This window comes from Perissodus microlepis, chromosome 19 (assembly GCF_051167445.1).
Source record: "Perissodus microlepis isolate ML-2025 ecotype Zambia chromosome 19, ASM5116744v1, whole genome shotgun sequence".
Lineage (NCBI taxonomy): Eukaryota > Metazoa > Chordata > Actinopteri > Cichliformes > Cichlidae > Perissodus > Perissodus microlepis.
The window spans coordinates 943,212-961,433 of record NC_140479.1 but is presented as its reverse complement, the minus strand read 5'-3'; the positions used below and the strand labels follow the sequence as shown (position 1 = coordinate 961,433).

Here is an 18,222-nt window from a genome sequence, read left to right as displayed (position 1 = left end):
TATATCAAGTGTAGCTGGGATTAATTTATTTATCTGAATAGTGTAGTATCCAGCAGCTGGATAGTGTAGTGGTACACTAAAGTAAAGTGCTATACAAATACAGGCCATTTATACAGTTTCGAAGTGGGAGTCACAAGGCTGATTCCAACCCGGTATCCAATAAGGGTCCAGGCTACGTCTGCAGAAAGTCCGCAGTTTGAACACAAGCATTTCACTACATGTTGACTGAGATAGTTTTGAAACATCTTCCTACGTGTTGTTTTCAAATTCAGTTGTGTAAATCCATAAAGAGCAGCAAGTCAGCTGATAACAGCTCGTCCACTAAGAAAATCTACTGGAATTCACATTAGAAATGATCCCTGTTTTTAGTATTTCCCCCACGCAACAGCACACAACAACAGATCTTAGGCTTCCCCCATCTTTTGAATCTCAATTTAACGCCTGACTGTTCTCATTTTTCTGTTTAGGTGTGGAGGCAAAGTCATCCTCAACCCTGTAGGCAACAGAAAAATGAGATAATTTAAAATTCTCTCTTACTGCTTGTGTCCTATATAATAGATTCAAGCAAAGAACATTCATTATAATTAGAATTGAGATTCAAATAACATCAGTGTTCTCATGTACTACTATTATATTAGTATATAATGAATATAGCAGAACGTCCAGTTACCTTTCCATAAAAAATATGGTAGAAATGTATTTTAAGGAGCTACGTTTTACTTTCTTACTTTGAGTGCATTTCATAGCCATTACTTTTTCACTTTTATTGGAGTAAAGAAGTTGAATCAGTACCAAAAGTTTTACTGAAATTTTTAACAGAAGTATCTGTATTTCTACTTAAGTCTGTAAGTTACCATGGTGATTTAGCCGGTTAAAACTTCGCGACACAGATAACTCGACACGCGCTAAGCCATTAATCTTGCTTCGCAGTTACACCCCTCCGGACTCAGCAGCTGCTCCGGGTTTGTTTAGTCCTCTGGTTCAATCTGTTGAGTTCAGGTTCTGGCGGAAACACTCTAGTAATACGACTAGAACTGAGAATGCAATTAACGGTCAGGAATACCATATTAGTGGAACCTGCAAATCTGCAGTCAACAAAAACCTGTATGCATGTTTTTCGTGAATGTGTCAAATAAAATTGTGATTTCACGATTACTGTTTCTATCTCTATTTGAGGAATAGGCAAAAATGTACTCTCTTTCTTCTAAGCATGTCGAATGCTACAGGAATTTTCATACTTTTACTCGGTTTGTTTGAGATATTTCTCTGTGTAGTTTTGCATTTGTTTTTGTATTTCTTTTGACAAATCTAAAATCTTCTTTTTTCATCCCACTTTTCAGAAACCTTAGCAATATTATTTAACAGTATTTAATTCCTTTAGTGTTTTGTTTGTTTGTTTTTATGAAGCACATTTCTGGGTTAGTTTGAAACATCAGGTCATTTGCCGTTTACATGGTGTCCTTGAAGGCAGCAAGGCAGGCTGCTGTACACTCCAGCCCCCGAAGGCCAGGGTTACTTCCTGCCTTTTGTAACTTTACTGTACACAACATAGAATTACAGCGATCGCGGCGGTGGCTTCTCTCACTTGATGAAATCAAAGCTGTAAGTTTTTATTGTATTTTTTTATGCCACATGATAGCAAATGCACCGTCGTGGAGATAGCCGAATCACAGAACTAGCTCTAGCTACAAACACGGATAACTCTCTGTACTGTACTTAGAGTTGCTCTCTGTTAAAATACTATGCAAGAAAGAGTTAGGTAGAACTGAAATGAACGCACATGGTTTAGTTGTGTGTATGTATGTATGTGCTTTTAACAGTAAACCAGTGGGGCACCGACCTTGAATTTTGCCTGATAGTTTAGCATACCATAGCATAGCATAAAAGTCGTTAAAAACGAGACTGTAGTTAGGTGTGGAAGTTGAACTATGTATGAATATTCACATGTGCCTTTGAATTCTAAATGAGCATGGGAACCTGGCTTAGCATGACAGATAATTTGTTTAATTGTACCGCCGTCAGTTGTAGATGCGTGTAAAAGTTGGAACTAATGTTAATGCGAGTTGACCGCACGAGCTGTCAAAGTGAGGAAGGAAGCGGGGTGTCACTACAGCCATGATACAATGAAACAAACCAAAACAAAGGTTCCGGCGGGGGCGCAAAAACGTGTCAGCTGCTCGGTGTGTGTGAGAGAGAAAGAATTTGTTACAACGCAAGTGAAAAATTTTCGTTGGAACTTGGCAACGTTGCTTGTTGTGAGCAAACCCGAACACATCTACATTTTCTTTTTAACTCGCTGCGTTGCTGACTCACCTGACAACAAGCATAGCAATAAAAGGGGATGCCAGCTGGTATACTAGTAGCTACATTTAGTCGTCAAATATAACGCCAGTTCTAATGAAACAAGGTATTAGCAATGAAGATGAAACAATTTTTAATAAGGGAAAAGCAGGTGGGTGTTGGCAAGGTAATTTTTCTAGGGATAAACAAAGATTTAAAATTTCCTATCTTGAGTCGGGAAATGAAGTCCTAAGTACTAGCAAGCCTCCATAGTCTGAGGTAGAGTGTGCAGATATTTGTTAGAAGGAATGCTGTGGTGGGGAAAGTGAGTCACTCATGAGAGGGGCCTGTGCTGCCTTTCTATTTTCCCTTGTTTTTTTTTTCTTTTTTGGGCTTTGGCTTCTGCAGTGAACTTCATCACAGTTACTCACATTCTCAGTCTGTTACTTGTGTTTTCCTTATAACGCATTCTGAAGTCACAGTGACTTTGTGTGTAGTGCTGAGCTGGCCTTATTACATTTGTGGAAGGTGGAGCAAATCACCCACATGTGTTCCATATATATGATGGACAGATAGGTGTCAGATCATAACAAAGTGTCATAATAAGAGTATTCTTCTCTTATCTGGGTTCACTTGGCCTGGCAGTCAGTCACATGAAGCAGGCTATGAATTTGCTAAGTTAATTCAGCATGTTCGCATAAAAGATTTTTCTTTTACTTATTTAGTAAAAAAATATACTTGGGAAAGTAAAACTCTGAGTCCCCTGACCTCAGGTTTTTTTCCCCACTGAATTATTATTAATATTAATTTCTAACATCTACACCATCATAACGTTTTGTTTTCAGCAGAAGAAAAATTCTGCATCAGAACAAACTGGCAAACTTACTTATTCACTTGCTTGATAAATGTGAATACACACACTCCAAATCTACCCCATTCAGGAGATAATACACTGTCAGAACCCCCCCCCCCCCCCCAATTAATGTCAGAAAACCTGAGAGACAAAGTTATAGAGGTGAAATAAATATTAATGCCTTAGTTTAGATTGCATGTATATTTTCATGGACCGGCCTGTAAAGTGTTGCAGATAAGTACAACAAAGTAAAATGACACGACCAAGACAAAAACTGGTATTTTGTAAATATAATAATAAACCCAATTTCACTGTGTAACTTTATTAGCAGCGTCCTCCTGAAATGCGCCAACAACATTGAGAGTAACATCCTCTTCTCTGCCCCTTAATGCTCTCTGGTTGCTATGGTAACGCGTAAATATTTCTTTCAAAATAAGACACACAACTACAATACGGGAAAAGACCCATGGAAACCAAGTTAATGATAAAAACTCTGAAAACCCTAAATTTCACACCCGAGCCTCAACTCTCGCGGGGGTTGGGGACCGCTGTCTTATTTTATTTGGCTTTGACGTTTGAGCACATTTGAGATTCTTTAAATATTTTTGCATTTAAAAAAACGTTTTCTTTAAAAAAATGAAATTTAAATATGGAAAGTAAATACAGTCACAGCTTTTAGTTTTTTTGTGTTTTGTTTTTGACAGTTGTATGCAGTTGAACTTTAAAACATTGCAATTTCTAAAATGAAAATAAATGAGTTTTTTTTTTAAATAGCTGTTTTTTTTGTCTTTTGAATATTTATCATTTGTCATTAATAAGACAGAAGTATTTCATATCTGATTACTTGATTCATTGACTGAATAGTCAATAGATTACTCAATTAATAAAATAATCAGTAGCTGCAGCCCTAACCCTAGGCATTACCAACCTTCTGTTGGGATAACTAGAGTCCTGACAGAAGGTGGCAGAAACTGTGGCAGCAAAATGTGGCCTGAGAATGTCAGAGCCATCAGGAGTTCTAATCGTCCAGGGCAGAGGTTCAGGTTTTGTTTGTAATTGATCTACATTAAAGTGTGGAACCAGCAATGAAGCTTTTACATTTATACTGAAATAAATAGACACTGTTCTTTATAAATTCTAATATTAGTTTAGCACAGAATTTCTTATTATTTGGTGTATTTTGCTTTTACCACAGCATGTACTTAAACTCTCAGAGTCCTCAGGTTTGTCTCTCAGGTTAGCCCACAACGAATCTTGGTTTTGATCCCAATTCTTAGTCGAATTCAGAGATTATGAATGTGAATCAAGAACCGCTAGTTCAATTCCTTGGAATTTGTTAGTCTTGGTGGACTGGCTTTTCTAGTCTGAACACTCAAAGCACTTTACAAAACTTGCCTCATTCACACAAGCACTTTCTTCCTTTGCTCTTTCTATCTAACATTCACATGCATTCATACTCACATGGATACATCGGAGAGCAATGTGTTATGAATAAATTTTCTTTTTTTCGATACCGGTACTAGTTTTATTTTGTTGTATTTATCCGCGACACCTTAAAGGCCGGTCCGTGAAAATATTGTCGGGCATAAACCGGTCCGTGGCGCAAAAAAGGTTGGGGACCGCTGGTCTACAGCATGGATATGGACATTACTTTTACTTTACCATCATTCTGTTGTCTTTTTGTGCAAAGTGGAAACTGCATCCAGGACAGAAATGCATAATTAATATAATGAGCAGTATAACAGATTACTTTCTCCTGAGTGTAATTTAGTAACATACTGCATTACTTTTAAGGAAAGTGTTCTGTGTAATATGTGTAATCATTACTTTTTTTGAGTAGCAATTTCAACACTGATCACAACAAAGACTGAACGCCTCCAATATGACAAACACTTGACCACACAGCATGCAGCTAATTTGCACGAATGTAATGTCTTTGATGCTGCTTAGCTCAACTCTGTGGTGACTCTGAAAGTGGAGCCAAGGAGAACCAAATAACAATTTGGAATTGAATTGACAAGTGATGACTATCAGAATCAGAATAGCCAAATTCTTATCAATTCCCATCCTTACTCCCCATTTTCTCAGGAGCATCTCTGAACCACTACCAGTACACAAGAGGGTTTAGAGAGGACTTTTGCTGATTGAGTCTTGTCTTTTTTTTTTATAGTAAATTCATCATCTGTGATATCTATCTATTTGTCTGTCTGTCTGTCTGTCTGTCTGTCTATCGAGATATATATATATATATAGAGAGAGAGAGAGGGAGGGAGGGAGGGGCTGGGGTCTATCACACCAGGCAAGACCCCAGGTGCAGGCTGTGTAAAGATGCTCCAGAGACAATCCAGCACATAACAGCAGGATGTAAGATGCTAGCAGGCAGGGCATACATGGAACGCCATAACCAAGTGGCTGGCATAGTGTAGAGGAACATCTGTGCCGAGTATAACCTGGAAGTCCCGAGATCAAAATGGGAGACGCCCCCAAGGGTGATGGAGAATGACCGAGCTAAGATCCTGTGGGACTTCCAGATACAGACGGACAAAATGGCGGTGGCTAACCAACCGGACATAGTGGTGCTAGACAAACAGAAGAAGACGGCCGTAGTGATCAATGTAGCGGTTCCCAATGACAGCAACATCAGGAAGAAGGAACACGAGAAGCTGGAGAAATACCAAGGGCTCAGAGAAGAGCTCGAGAGGATGTGGAGGGTGAAGGTGACGGTGGTCCCAGTGGTAATCGGAGCACTAGGTGCGGTGACTCCCAAGCTAGGCGAGTGGCTGCAGCAGATCCCGGGAACAACAGCGGAGATCTCTGTCCAGAAGAGCGCAGTCCTAGGAACAGCTAAGATACTGCGCAGGACCCTCAAGCTCCCAGGCCTCTGGTAGAGGACCCGAGCTTGAAGGATAGACCGCCCACAGGGGCGAGTGGGGAATTGTCACAGGTTTTAGGGTTTTTTTTGTTTTGTTTTTGACAGTTGTTTGCAGTTGAACTTTAAAACATTGCAATTTCTAAAAAGTGGGGAATTTTTTCTTTATATATATATATATATATATATATATATATATATAAAGAAAAATAAAAATAAATTCCCCACTCGCCCCTGTTGGCGGTCAATATATACAATATGTATAGATAGATAGTTTTTATGTCTTGGAGCAAAGCGTGACGTTTTTGCAAATGACCATATAGAACCCCTTAGAAACCTTCAGTCTAACCATGATTTTTTTACAGGAAAAACTCCTCATTGCTTTGCTGCAAACGAGCACAGCCATATGTACGGAATCACTGATTGTGACAAGAACCTGAAGTGGATATGCAATGATTCTACTCTTGTTCATATCAAAGTGTTGTTCAAGTTGTTTCTCAAAACGTCACCAACCTACAGCTGGTAAAGTTCCTCTTCAGCAGAAAGTGTCTACTAAAACTGCCTGCTGTTGTTCTTTTCAGACCCAGAACTAGTCATGACTCTACGGGAGCAGCAGGAGTTCACAGACAACCTGGATTCAGCCAAGTCCTGGATGAAAGCCATCCAAGAGAGGCTGAAGGCCAATGACAACACGCAGGGGCCCCGTCAGGCTCTGGAGGCCAGACTTAGGGAGACAGAGGTGGGTTGGTAAAATTAATCCTGACCCTTCCCTTCTGACCCATGCTGTGTTGTTATACATCTGACCAGTTTCAGACAGGGTCTAACTTGAGGAGACATAACCCGGTGGAAAGCAGCTATTTGATATCAAGGACTGCTGGAATTGCATCATGCCAGCCATTCAGGAAAACATGAGGCATTCCAGGGCTGGTAGGGGAAGGAGGTAGCTCAGTAGGTAGAGTGTTTGCCCCGAAGGGTTGGGGGTTCAAATCCACCGAACGGCTACCCTGAGGTACCCCCGAGCAAAGTACCGTCCCTACACACTGCTCCCTGGGCACTGGGTTTTTGGCTTCCCACTGCTTCACTGAGTGAATGGATTAAATGCAGAGGAGTAATTTTCCTACGGGGATTAATAAAGTACACGTACACATCGGTTAGTTGAACTTTCAAAATAATCAAAGATGGTGTTGTTTTCTCAGATGAATAAATAAAAAATTACAGGTCACCAAATATTGTTTCACAAAGGGCTAAAAGGGAATGCCACAATTTAGACAGAAACAAAATACTTGTCTAATTAACCTACTAATGCCGACCTTGTTCTAATTTTTGTGAGGAGAAAGGTTGGAGGTGAGGATAAGCACAATCAGATCTGAAGATGCACTTATCTAAATCCTCCCTAATCTATAATCTAACACGGCAAAAATGAGCAGAGAAAAAGCCAAAAAATACAAAACAGTTTTGCAGGTTCACAGTTTGGGCAGCTGTCAATGTCCTATGGCGTCTCTGCTGGACTATTCTGAACTGCTCGTGTTGCAGAAGAAAAAGGTAAAAGCCCATATCTCTTTTTCACATAACTTTCAATACCTGCGATATCTAATCACCGGATGTCCAACCACACCTTATCATACACTCTGTGACTTAAACAAAAAACAAAAAAACATACCCCAAACCCCAACATACCCCAAACCCCAGAAAGTTGGGACGGTGTGTTAAATTAAAATCAAACTGAAAACAGTACTTTGTTAAATTATCTTTTACCTGTATTACATTGAAAACAATACAACAGCGCATTATTTAATGTGTTCCTCATGAATTTTATGGGGTTTGTTTGTTTGTTTGTTTTCAAAATTAACATGTATTCAAATTTTGGTTCTTGCTACACAAAAAAGGTTCGAACAGTAAAGCATTTACCAGTCACCATAACACTTAAAAGACGTTTAGGGACTGAAGACACCAAGTGATGAAGTCTTTCAGGTGTAATTTTGTCCCATTCTTTCTGTAAACAAGTCTTAAGGGCAACTAGTTGCTGGTAACCTTCTAGGTTACCATTTTCTTCTTTGGTCTGGAGTACACGGCGTCCATTTCTCCCCAAAAATACCTGAAATACGGAAATTCATCTGAACACGTTTCTACTGTGTGATGGTCCATCCTTTTGGCACAGTACAGTTTTAACTGGCATTTGTGGACAAAGCTACGTATTGTGGTACTTGACAAAGCTTTGGCAATGTGGCAATATCGTTTATAGATGAATGACGATTCTTGATGCAGTGCCGCCTGAGGGATCAGAGATCGCGGTTGTTCATATTGGGCTTGCGCCCTTATCCTTTACACACTGAAATTCCTTCAGATTCCTTGAATCCTTTAAGAATGTTATACACAATCTTTCTTTGAGGAACATTGTTTTTAAACATTTTAATAATTTCTTTACGTATTTGTTGGCAGACTGGCGATCCTCGGCACATCATTGCTCCTAAAGGAATAGACCTTTCTTGGATGCTGCTTTTGTACCAAATCATAATTACAATCATCTGTTGACATCACATCCTTATTTCAATTCAATTCAATTCAATTTTATTTATATAGCGCCAAATCACAACAAAAGTCGCCTCAAGGCGCTTCATAGATACAGAGAAAAACCCAACAATCATATGACCCCCTATGAGCAAGCACTTTGGCGACAGTGGGAAGGAAAAACTCCCCTTTAACAGGAAGAAACCTCCGGCAGAACCAGGCTCAGGGAGGGGCGGGGCCATCTGCTGTGATTGGTTGGGGTGAGAGAAGGAAGACAGGATAAAAGACATGCTGCGGAAGAGAGACAGAGGTTAATAACAGATATGATTCAATGCAGAGAGGTCTGTTAACACATAGTGAGTGAGAAAGGTGACTGGAAAGGAAAAACTCAATGCATCATGGGAATCCCCCGGCAGCCTACGTCTATTGCAGCATAACTAAGGGAGGATTCAGGGTCACCTGGTCCAGCCCTAACTATATGCTTTAGCAAAAAGGAAAGTTTGAAGCCTAATCTTAAAAGTAGAGATAGTGTCTGTCTCCCGAATCCAAACTGGAAGCTGGTTCCACAGAAGAGGGGCCTGAAAACTGAAGGCTCTGCCTCCCATTCTACTTTTAAATACTCTAGGAACAACAAGTAGGCCTGCAGAGCGAGAGCGAAGTGCTCTAATAGGGTGATATGGTACTACAAGGTCATTAAGGTAAGATGGGGCCTGATTATTTAAGACCTTGTATGTGAGGAGCAGGATTTTGAATTCTGGATTTAACAGGAAGCCAATGAAGGGAAGCCAAAACAGGAGAAATCTGCTCTCTCTTTCTAGTCCCTGTCAGGACTCTTGCTGCAGCATTTTGGATTAGCTGAAGGCTTTTCCCTGGTCAAAAATGACTCCAAGGTTCCTCACAGTGTTACTGGAGGCCAAGGTAATGCCATCCAGAGTATGAATCTGGTTAGAGACCATATTTCTAAGCTTTTCAGGGCCGAGTACAATAACCTCAGTTTGATCTGAATTAAGAAGCAGAAAGTTAGCGGCCATCCAGGTCTTTATGTCTTTAAGACATTCCTGCAGTTTAACTCATTGGTGTGTGTTATCTGGCTTCATGGACAGATAGAGCTGGGTGTCATCTGCATAGCAGTGAAAATGTATGCTATGCCTTCTAATGATACTGCCTAGGGCAGGGGTGGGCAATCTCAGTCCACGAGGGCCGGTGTCCCTGCAGGTTTTAGATGTGTCTTTGAACCAACACAGCTGATTTAAATGGCTAAATTAGCTCCTCAACATGTCCTGAAGTTCTCCAGAGGCCTGGTAACGAACTAATCATGTGATTCAGGTGTGTTGACCCAAGGTGAGATCTAAAACCTGCAGGGACACCGGCCCTCGTGGACTGAGATTGCCCACCCCTGGCCTAGGGGAAGCATGTATAGTGTAAACAGAATTGGTCCTAGCACTGAACCCTGTGGAACTCCATAATTAACCTCAGTGTGTGAAGAGGACTCTCCATTTACATGCACAAATTGGAGTCTATTAGATAGATATGATACAAACCACTGCAGCACAGTACCTGTAACACCTACAGCATGTTCTAATCGCTCTAATAGGATATTATGGTCGACAGTATCGAACGCTGCACTGAGGTCTAGCAGGACAAGCACAGAGATGAGTCCACTGTCAGAGGCCATAAGAAGATCATTTGTAACCTTCACTAAAGCTGTTTCTGTGCTGTGATGAGCTCTGAAACCTGACTGAAACTCTTCAAATAAACCATTCCTCTGCAGATGATCTGTTAGCTGTTTGACAACTACTCTTTCAAGGATGTTTGATATGAAAGGAAGGTTGGAGATTGGCCTATAATTAGCTAAGACTGCTGGGTCTAGAGATGCTTTTTGAGTAAAGGTTTAACCACAGCCAGCTTGAAGGCCTGTGGTACATAGCTGATTATTAGAGATAGGTTGATCATATTTAAGATTGAAGCATTAATTAATGGCAGGACTTCTTTGAGCAGTTTTGTAGGAATGGGGTCTAAAAGACACGTTGATGGTTTGGAGGAAGTAATTATTGAAGTTAACTCAGAAAGATCAATTGGAGAAAAAGAGTCTAACTTAACATATTTAACCAATTTACCTGATTACTAGCCCTAAATTGCTCCTGCCCCAACCCTTTTTGGAATATGTTGCAGGTCTGAATTACAGAAAATTATGTATGTTTACAAATGAAATGAAGGTGTCCAGACAAAACCTGAAATATTTTGTTTTCATATTGTCTGCAATGAAATAGAAGTCAAAGTAAATTTAGAAATCACTACTTTCTTCTTTTATTTGTGTTTCCATACTGGCCCAACTTTTTCTGATTTGGGTTTGTACATGATTCAAAAAAAGTTTAAACATTAAAATCTATTTTGTTTTCATGTTATACTTAACAAATTCCATTACATATGAACATACTTCACTTCCTGTTTTATTTAGATTTATCCACAGTTCATTCTCTCTCTCTCTCTCAATTCCACCTTTCTCGACAACAGAAGATCCGCCAGTCAGAGGAAGAAGGCCGTGTGAAGATGGACATGGTGCTGGTGGCTGCTGAGCAGCTTCTGCAGAATGGAAATGAAGAGCTCAGGAACCACACCCATACTCAGCTCAAAGACCTGAAAGGCCTCTGGGAAGAGACCTGCACCTACATCACCCACTGTCACAGGTGGTCGTCTACACTGTTCAGGAGTGCAGGATGTGTGGTAATGTGTAGCGTTACTGGTTGGTTTGGCCTGAGGGCAGCCTTGACTTCACGTTCTGTTTTTGAATGGCCTTACCGTGTAAGCTCAGGTTAGTGGGTCCAAACTAGAGAAAAAGGCTCTTACTTGGTGTTGCCTCTCTCTGCGTTAGAGTATCACTTCCTGTTACAACACACAGTGATGTTTTTGTGTAGCTTAAAAAAAATCTCATAATTCTGACATTTCTCAGAAAATTCTGTTTTTGCAGATTTCTGACTAATCTCAGAGTCCTGGAAAAAAAAGTCCCTACTTTGTTTCCCCCCCTGTTCAGCACACTCTCTGTTCATTCACCCACTAGTTATATTCACGGTATTAGGGTTGGGCGACATGTAAAAATTTTCCAACCGACATTCGACGATGGGCGATATATTTTTGATGGGATGCAGACTTTTTGATGGGCGGAGCAATGTAATCATGCAAGGACTGATTTGCGCGTTTACAACACAGAAGAAGGCCAAACATGGACGAACTAGTTGCCCAAAAAAATACAAAGTTGCCAATTTGGGATTTCTTTGGCTTTAAACCGGATGAAGTAAATGAATCGCTGCATTTGGGCGCACTCTGAGGAGGGTGCATTTGCTTCACAGATGAAAGAGGGTGCTGTTAAAACAGCGCTATTATTATTATTTCTTTCTATTAGCTCCATCATTATTAGCAAACTTACTCATGGGCAAATAAATAAATAAATCGCCCTTGTAAAAATGATCGATGATAGGCTCAGCCTATCGCTGATAGTCTATATATTCGTCCAATCGCCCAACCCTACACAGTATTCACTCACTGTGTCTTTAGGGACTCACTAGCTCATAGCTCATAGCCGACTTGTTTGCAGCTTGGCCTCTTTCCTTCTCATTGTGTCAGATGTTTAGTTATTCCTCGGCTTCGCACCCTTGAAAAACCCATAGCTAGCCAGGCTGCAGCTGGAGCAATTCAGTAAAATTATAATTCACGTTGGCAATAATGACACCTGGTCACGTCAATTGTAGGTCACTGAAATTAACCCCATCCTCTTAGAAAAATTACTTAAACATTAAAAACAAAACAAAGAAAGAACAATTCCTGTCCTTAACAGCACTAAAGAGTAAAACCGTGAAATGTGGATTATTAAACATTAGGTGTCTCTCTTCCAACTCTCTGTTAGTACATGACTTAATAATTGATCGACAAATATATTTATTCTGTCTTACAGAAACCTGGTTACAGCAGGATGTTTATGTTAGTTTAAATGAGTCAACACCCCTGAGTTACTGAGTTGTTATGAGCATAACAAGTTTAACAGTCTTCCACACCAGCTTATTAATCAGCCAAAGACCCAGACAGAGTTTTAATTCATTTGAAAGTCTGATGCTGAGCCTCGCCCACCCCAGCTGTGAAACTCAGAAACCAGTCTGATTCTTTCTGTCTGATTTCTTATCTGATTTAGTGCTCAGCACAGATAAAATAGTTATTGTGGGTGACACCAACATCCATGTAGATACAAAAAATGACGGCCTCAACGTGGCATTCAATCTATTATTAGCAGAGGAGGTGAAAGTACGCCTCTTCTACTTAAGTAGAAGTACAGACACTTAGAGCTGCACGATTAATCTCAATTCATACTTATGTGCGATCTCATTTCCAAATGACAACGATTTAAAGAAAAAGAAAAAAGATGACGATTGTACCACATTTTGATCCGGGACGTAATCTGCATGAAAACAAGCGCTCACGCTTCCTGCTCAACAAATGACAAGGGCGGAGCCTTATACCACGTGATACAGAAGCTGGCTGCTAAAATTAGCAGGGAAAAAACAACGGAGAGCACGTCGGGGATGACGAGAAAGTGACAGGAGAAAATCCGTCCCGGTCAACCACCCAAACATCAATAACGGGAACCTTATACAGCGCTTCCCCGTACCCGTCGACCTCCCGCAGGCACAAAGAAATTACGGAGGCTATCAGTTATCACCTGACCAAAGATATGGCTCCATCAACACTGTGCAAAACGAGGGATTTAGGAGAATGATCAACACCCTAGACAAACGCTACACAGTGCCGTCCCGCAACTATTTTTCTATTGTTGCACTACCTGCTCTACAGACGCAGCGTCGAGCAACGGTGGAGACGGAACTACAAGCAGTGCAACATTTTGCGGCAACAACAAAATGAGACATTTGTTGTTTTTATGTTTATTTATTGTTTTTATGTTCAGTCTCAACTGTTACGAAGTTGACGTGCAGTTAATAAGTGCAATAAGTATTTTTACTGGAAAAGAAAATCGTGAGAGAATCGTGATCTCAATTCTAAGCAAAAAAAATCGTGATTCTCATTTTATGCAAAGTCGTGCAGCCCTACAGATACTAGTGTTAATAGTTGAACCAGTACTTAAACTTATTTACTCAAGTAAAAGTAAAAAAGAAGTACAGGCTTTGAAATGTACTTAAAGTAAGAAAGTTTCTACCAGCTTTTTCTGTGCAAAGCTAACTGAGCCGTGTCCTATATTAATGCAATAATGAAATAATATTAGAAAATGGGAATACAAACTTTAATATAATGTTTAATTCTAATAGTACTCAGCTTGAATCAGAAAGAAGAAGCAACATTTTTAAACTTGATTTTCTTATGCCTACATTACAGAGTGTGACTGCCTCTAAACAGGAAAATGAGCACAGCTGGTGAGGGAACCCTAAAATCAGTTGTAGTAGCATAGTGTGGGGAAGAATCACAACTCACAATAATTGCTATTGAGAGCTCTGTTAGAGTTTCTTGGTCTACAGGCTGTGATCAGCTGATCTGGGCTACTGCTGTCACGCACTGCTCCTTGTGGATTTGCACAACTAAATTCAGAAAGATGTAAGCATGAGTTTCATGAGTTGTCCTCGCTGATTTCCATCCTTTTCATTGACAGTATACTGTATTTTTCTAGATGGTATGTAGTTGGTATGAAGGTGGAATTCAGTCAATGAATCTCAGCATCATCAGCTTAAATCGAAACCAAGCACACCATTGTTTTTCTTGTGACATTACCAATAAGTTTGATGTGTCACATGGCCCTCTTCCTATTGGAAAAACAAAAGTTGTATCCAAGATGGCCGACTTCTAAATGGCCACCGTGGTCACCACCCATCGTGAGGAGTTTGCCCCCTCACATATACTAATGTGCCACAAACAGGACTTTAGTATCACCAACCATTCCCATGTTATTACGCTGTATCCATATAAATGGCCCACCCTGTGCATTCACATCATGAAGACAACTCCTGATTCTTACAAGCATCCTGAGTTTGCCTTCGGAGGTTTTTTCTTAAACAAGTAAAGAATTCTGCAGTCGTTTTTTTTTGTGGTCTTTCAGGCTTTTTGCCTGTGCTGAGAAATCAACTTCAGACCTTCCATCTACTTAAGCAAAATGTTAGAAAGATTAAAGTTGCTGATCTGACTTTATGTCCTAGTTGAACATAATGTACAGTACTTGTCACACACTGCTGCTTGAAGCTGTGTTAAAACAATGCAGAGGTCTAGCATGCATGTGTTAAACCTCTGTATTTTCAGTTTAATTGTTAGACCTTCATGGTTTGTGATTGTTCATATGTGGCCAAAAGCCCCTTGATATGCATAAATGCCCTCATGGCTGGATTAGGAACCCTTCATTGACTTACAATGTTAGGGTATGTGATGGAGGGGGAGGATAAATTCATGTATGGCCCTCAGATGGTTTCCTGAAATAACCAGCAAACAAATAAATAAATGTAGCAAATAAGCGAGAAGGTAAATAAAATCCAGTTTCAGAAAGCTAAAAATGTCTTTTTAAAGGCAACAAACTTTGACAGCAGCCTATGTCTAGTTGTAGAAACAAATGTGCTTTGTTAGACCCATCACTTTTAATTAAAAACGTATTAAATAGGACTTACTGAAACAATGGACCTGACACAAATAGTCTCTTTCTTGTTTTTACCTTAAAAACAGTCGCATAGAGTGGGTGTGGCTGCACTGGAGTGAGTACCTGAAGGCCTACAAAGAGTTTGAGCTGTGGTTGACAAAGCAGCAACGAAGCCATGATGTCGAGCTAGAAGCGCAGCTGGGAGTGAAAGAGAAGCTTTGGCAGGTCGATCAGCAGAGGGTGGCGGTGAGTGATATCAAAGGCCAGGCGGTGCTACTGGAGAGGCTGCTGGATGAGGCAGCTGCACTGCACAACAGAACCCAGGACCCCAGCGTGGATCCTCAGGCCCAGGAGAGACTGCAGGAAGCGTACAATCATGTCAGAGACAGAGCTGAGGTGAGGCACTTATTTGACCTGGCTCTGTAGGCAAAGTTCAGGAGTCACAGTGCAGTTTGTCGTTTTTAAAACCATTTCCTTTCTTGACTGTTAGTTGGGACCAGGAAGCAGAGTCGGCGTCTTACTGAGCGTCAGCTCCCGAACCAACAAAAACAAACCAAAAATCTGCAAAAAATCATTTACATCTTTTTTAAAAACACAGAAAGAACAGTGTAGTACCCACAACTGCACAAAAGAGTAAACAAATGAAATGTGGATTATGAAACATTAGGTGTCTTTTCACTACATGAATTAATAATTGACCAAAAAATCGATTTATTCTGCCTTATAGAAACTTGGTTACAGGAGGATGATTGTGTTAGTTTAAATGAATCAACACCCCAGAGTCATGATAATTGTCATAATCTTCAAAGCACAGACTGAGGAGTGGGTGTGGACTGATGGACAGAGCTGATTTAGTAGCATGCCTACAGTATGTTAAACAATTGTTTTAATGTTGTGGTTGATTGGTGGACGTAAAAGTAAAGCCTCCAGTGCAGTGCAGTTCCTCTGCATCAGGAAGCACGGAGCGTGAGCCTACAGATGTAGTCGTACTGAGCTGAAATGAAGACAACCACTTCACGCACAAATTCAAACACCTACACACAGACCACTGGTGGGTCAAATAGTTGGTCAAACATTTGAAATATTCTCAAGGGACATGACTGTGTGAAGGGTGCAGTCTGGAGAAGAAGATATGTGGTGATATTTATTCTGTGCACCTGTAATCTGATCCAGGGACTGCAAGTTTACTGACTGAATAATTGACCTTACACGTGAAGACAACGCTGGATTAGTCAGTAAGAGCAAACACATGCAGGCTGCTGTTCCCTGAGTCACACAGTGTTCTTCCTCTCTCCCTTTGCAAATAGCTCTTTAAAACGTCAGTCGCATTTTCCCACACACTGCTTTTATAAGCTGAACAGATCAGTCTGCTTGCAGTGCTGTATTTTTAACTACAAATGGGAAACGTCTGATTTAAATAAAACAGTTTTTTTATTTGTTTTTCTAATGCGATTATATTCCCTGGAAGCCTCTCTTACTTGGAAGCGCTTGTTAGTATTTTTCTTCTCTTTTACGTTTCAGCAGAAGGTCTCGCAGAAGAATACAAACTCATATTCAGGTTTCTCACTCAGACATCCAAATGTGGTTTAAGATGTGTTCTGAAAGATGTTCGTTTGCTTTGAACAGTGCAATGCTAAAAGTTACCAAGAGATATATTTCCCGCTGTGCTAGGAACGTCTTTCACTGCTTCAGAAGATCTGCGAGGAACACCAGACATACCAAGGTTGTGTTCAGAGGTTCCAGTCCTGGCTGCTGTCAAAAACCAAGGAACTGACTGAAGTGATGGGGAGGAATGACACCACTGAGGAAAAGCTCAAAGCATTAAAAGTGAGACCCTGAAACTGAACTGCTTTCCTAACCGATAGTCTGTATTGCTTTAAGTAGCAGAAAAAGTAGAACAAGGTGATTCTAGGCTGTGTATACATTTTCTCAGCCGTTTAACAAACGCATGCATTTGCTGAACAATTTCAGTCCCTTTTCCTACCTGGAAATTACATGAGCCCTGGGTGGTTGGATCACAGGTGCACGGTTGCAAGTATTTCTCTCCAAACCTACCAGTGTGACCAAATCTTACTAACTTGTTTACAGGTGAATTCTTGGTAGACTTTTAATTTGAAACATTTGTCTGACATAGGCGAGGTGATCTAATATTTCTGGGGCTCTAAAATCAGAAACCTTTTCTGATTTAAATTTGGCTGACCTCACATTCAGGATTGTGTTCTTGTGCAGGTCTAGAGCGATTCTGCTGCTATGTTTACCTTAGATTAGAGGTGACTTAGATTTTTGATTGTTGTTCCAGATGAGAGCTGGTTGCTGGTTGAATCACTCTGTAAAATTAGGCTTTTACAGAATGATTCTGGCCTGAAAAAGGTCAAGAGGTGCACATTTTTGAATGTGAGGTCTGAAAATTTGAGTTACCTTGGTAGGTTGTCGTATATCTTTGCACCAGCCATCATGTAATGTTTTGTCTCTTACCTTTTTCAGGCTCTGGATGACAGTGTGGCCTGTGAGGAGAAGGCCCTGCTGGATATTGAAGGTATGGTGGAAAGCCTCAGGCCCAACACCTCTCCTGCGGGAGTGGAAGAAGTGGTTGAAGAGGCAGAGGAACTGAGGCTGGGATGGCAGAGACTGAGGGAGGGTCTTTGCAAGGCAGATGAAGGCCTCCGCTCCAGCCTGGATACTCACAGTCAGTACATGACCCGGTGCCAGCGGCTGGGAGACGATATCGGCCGCCTCAGAGAGCTGCTCAAAGGGCTGGACCAGGAACTGGAGGAGACCCAGGACTGCAGGGATCGCATTGACCACACTGAAGAGCAAATGGTTGGCCAGTGGACAAAATACACGGTAGGGTTATTAACCATATCAGCAGTGTTATAGTGTAAAGGGTAGTGGAGATGTAGATAAATACAGGAAAGTCCTACCTCTCCTTTTCCTGCCGTTTCTGTAACCAAGTTACTGTGGTTCATGTGCTAATGATCGATTTGTATACTGTCTGGATGTCCTGATGTAAACAATAAAAGAAAGCTCACTTTAGGTTCCAGTTTCAGTGGCCAGTGTATGATTGAGGGCAACAGATGTTGCACAGAGCAGTGTACA

General features: G+C 40.7%; 1 protein-coding gene across 2 annotated transcripts in view; it reads left to right on the top strand.

Moving 5' to 3' along the window:
* Positions 1–1,461: 1,461 nt before the first annotated feature.
* syne3 (spectrin repeat containing, nuclear envelope family member 3) overlaps positions 1,462–18,222 on the top strand; it is a 56,311-nt gene continuing 39,550 nt past the window's right edge. For both annotated transcript variants that reach the window (XM_084914132.1, XM_084914131.1), the window contains exons 1-6: positions 1,462–1,602; positions 6,584–6,741; positions 11,025–11,197; positions 15,213–15,522; positions 16,798–16,953; positions 17,611–17,970. In XM_084914132.1, the coding sequence (XP_084770258.1) occupies positions 6,598–6,741; positions 11,025–11,197; positions 15,213–15,522; positions 16,798–16,953; positions 17,611–17,970 (1,143 nt within the window). In that variant the 5' untranslated portion in view covers positions 1,462–1,602; positions 6,584–6,597. The remainder of the gene's footprint in view (positions 1,603–6,583; positions 6,742–11,024; positions 11,198–15,212; positions 15,523–16,797; positions 16,954–17,610; positions 17,971–18,222) is intronic.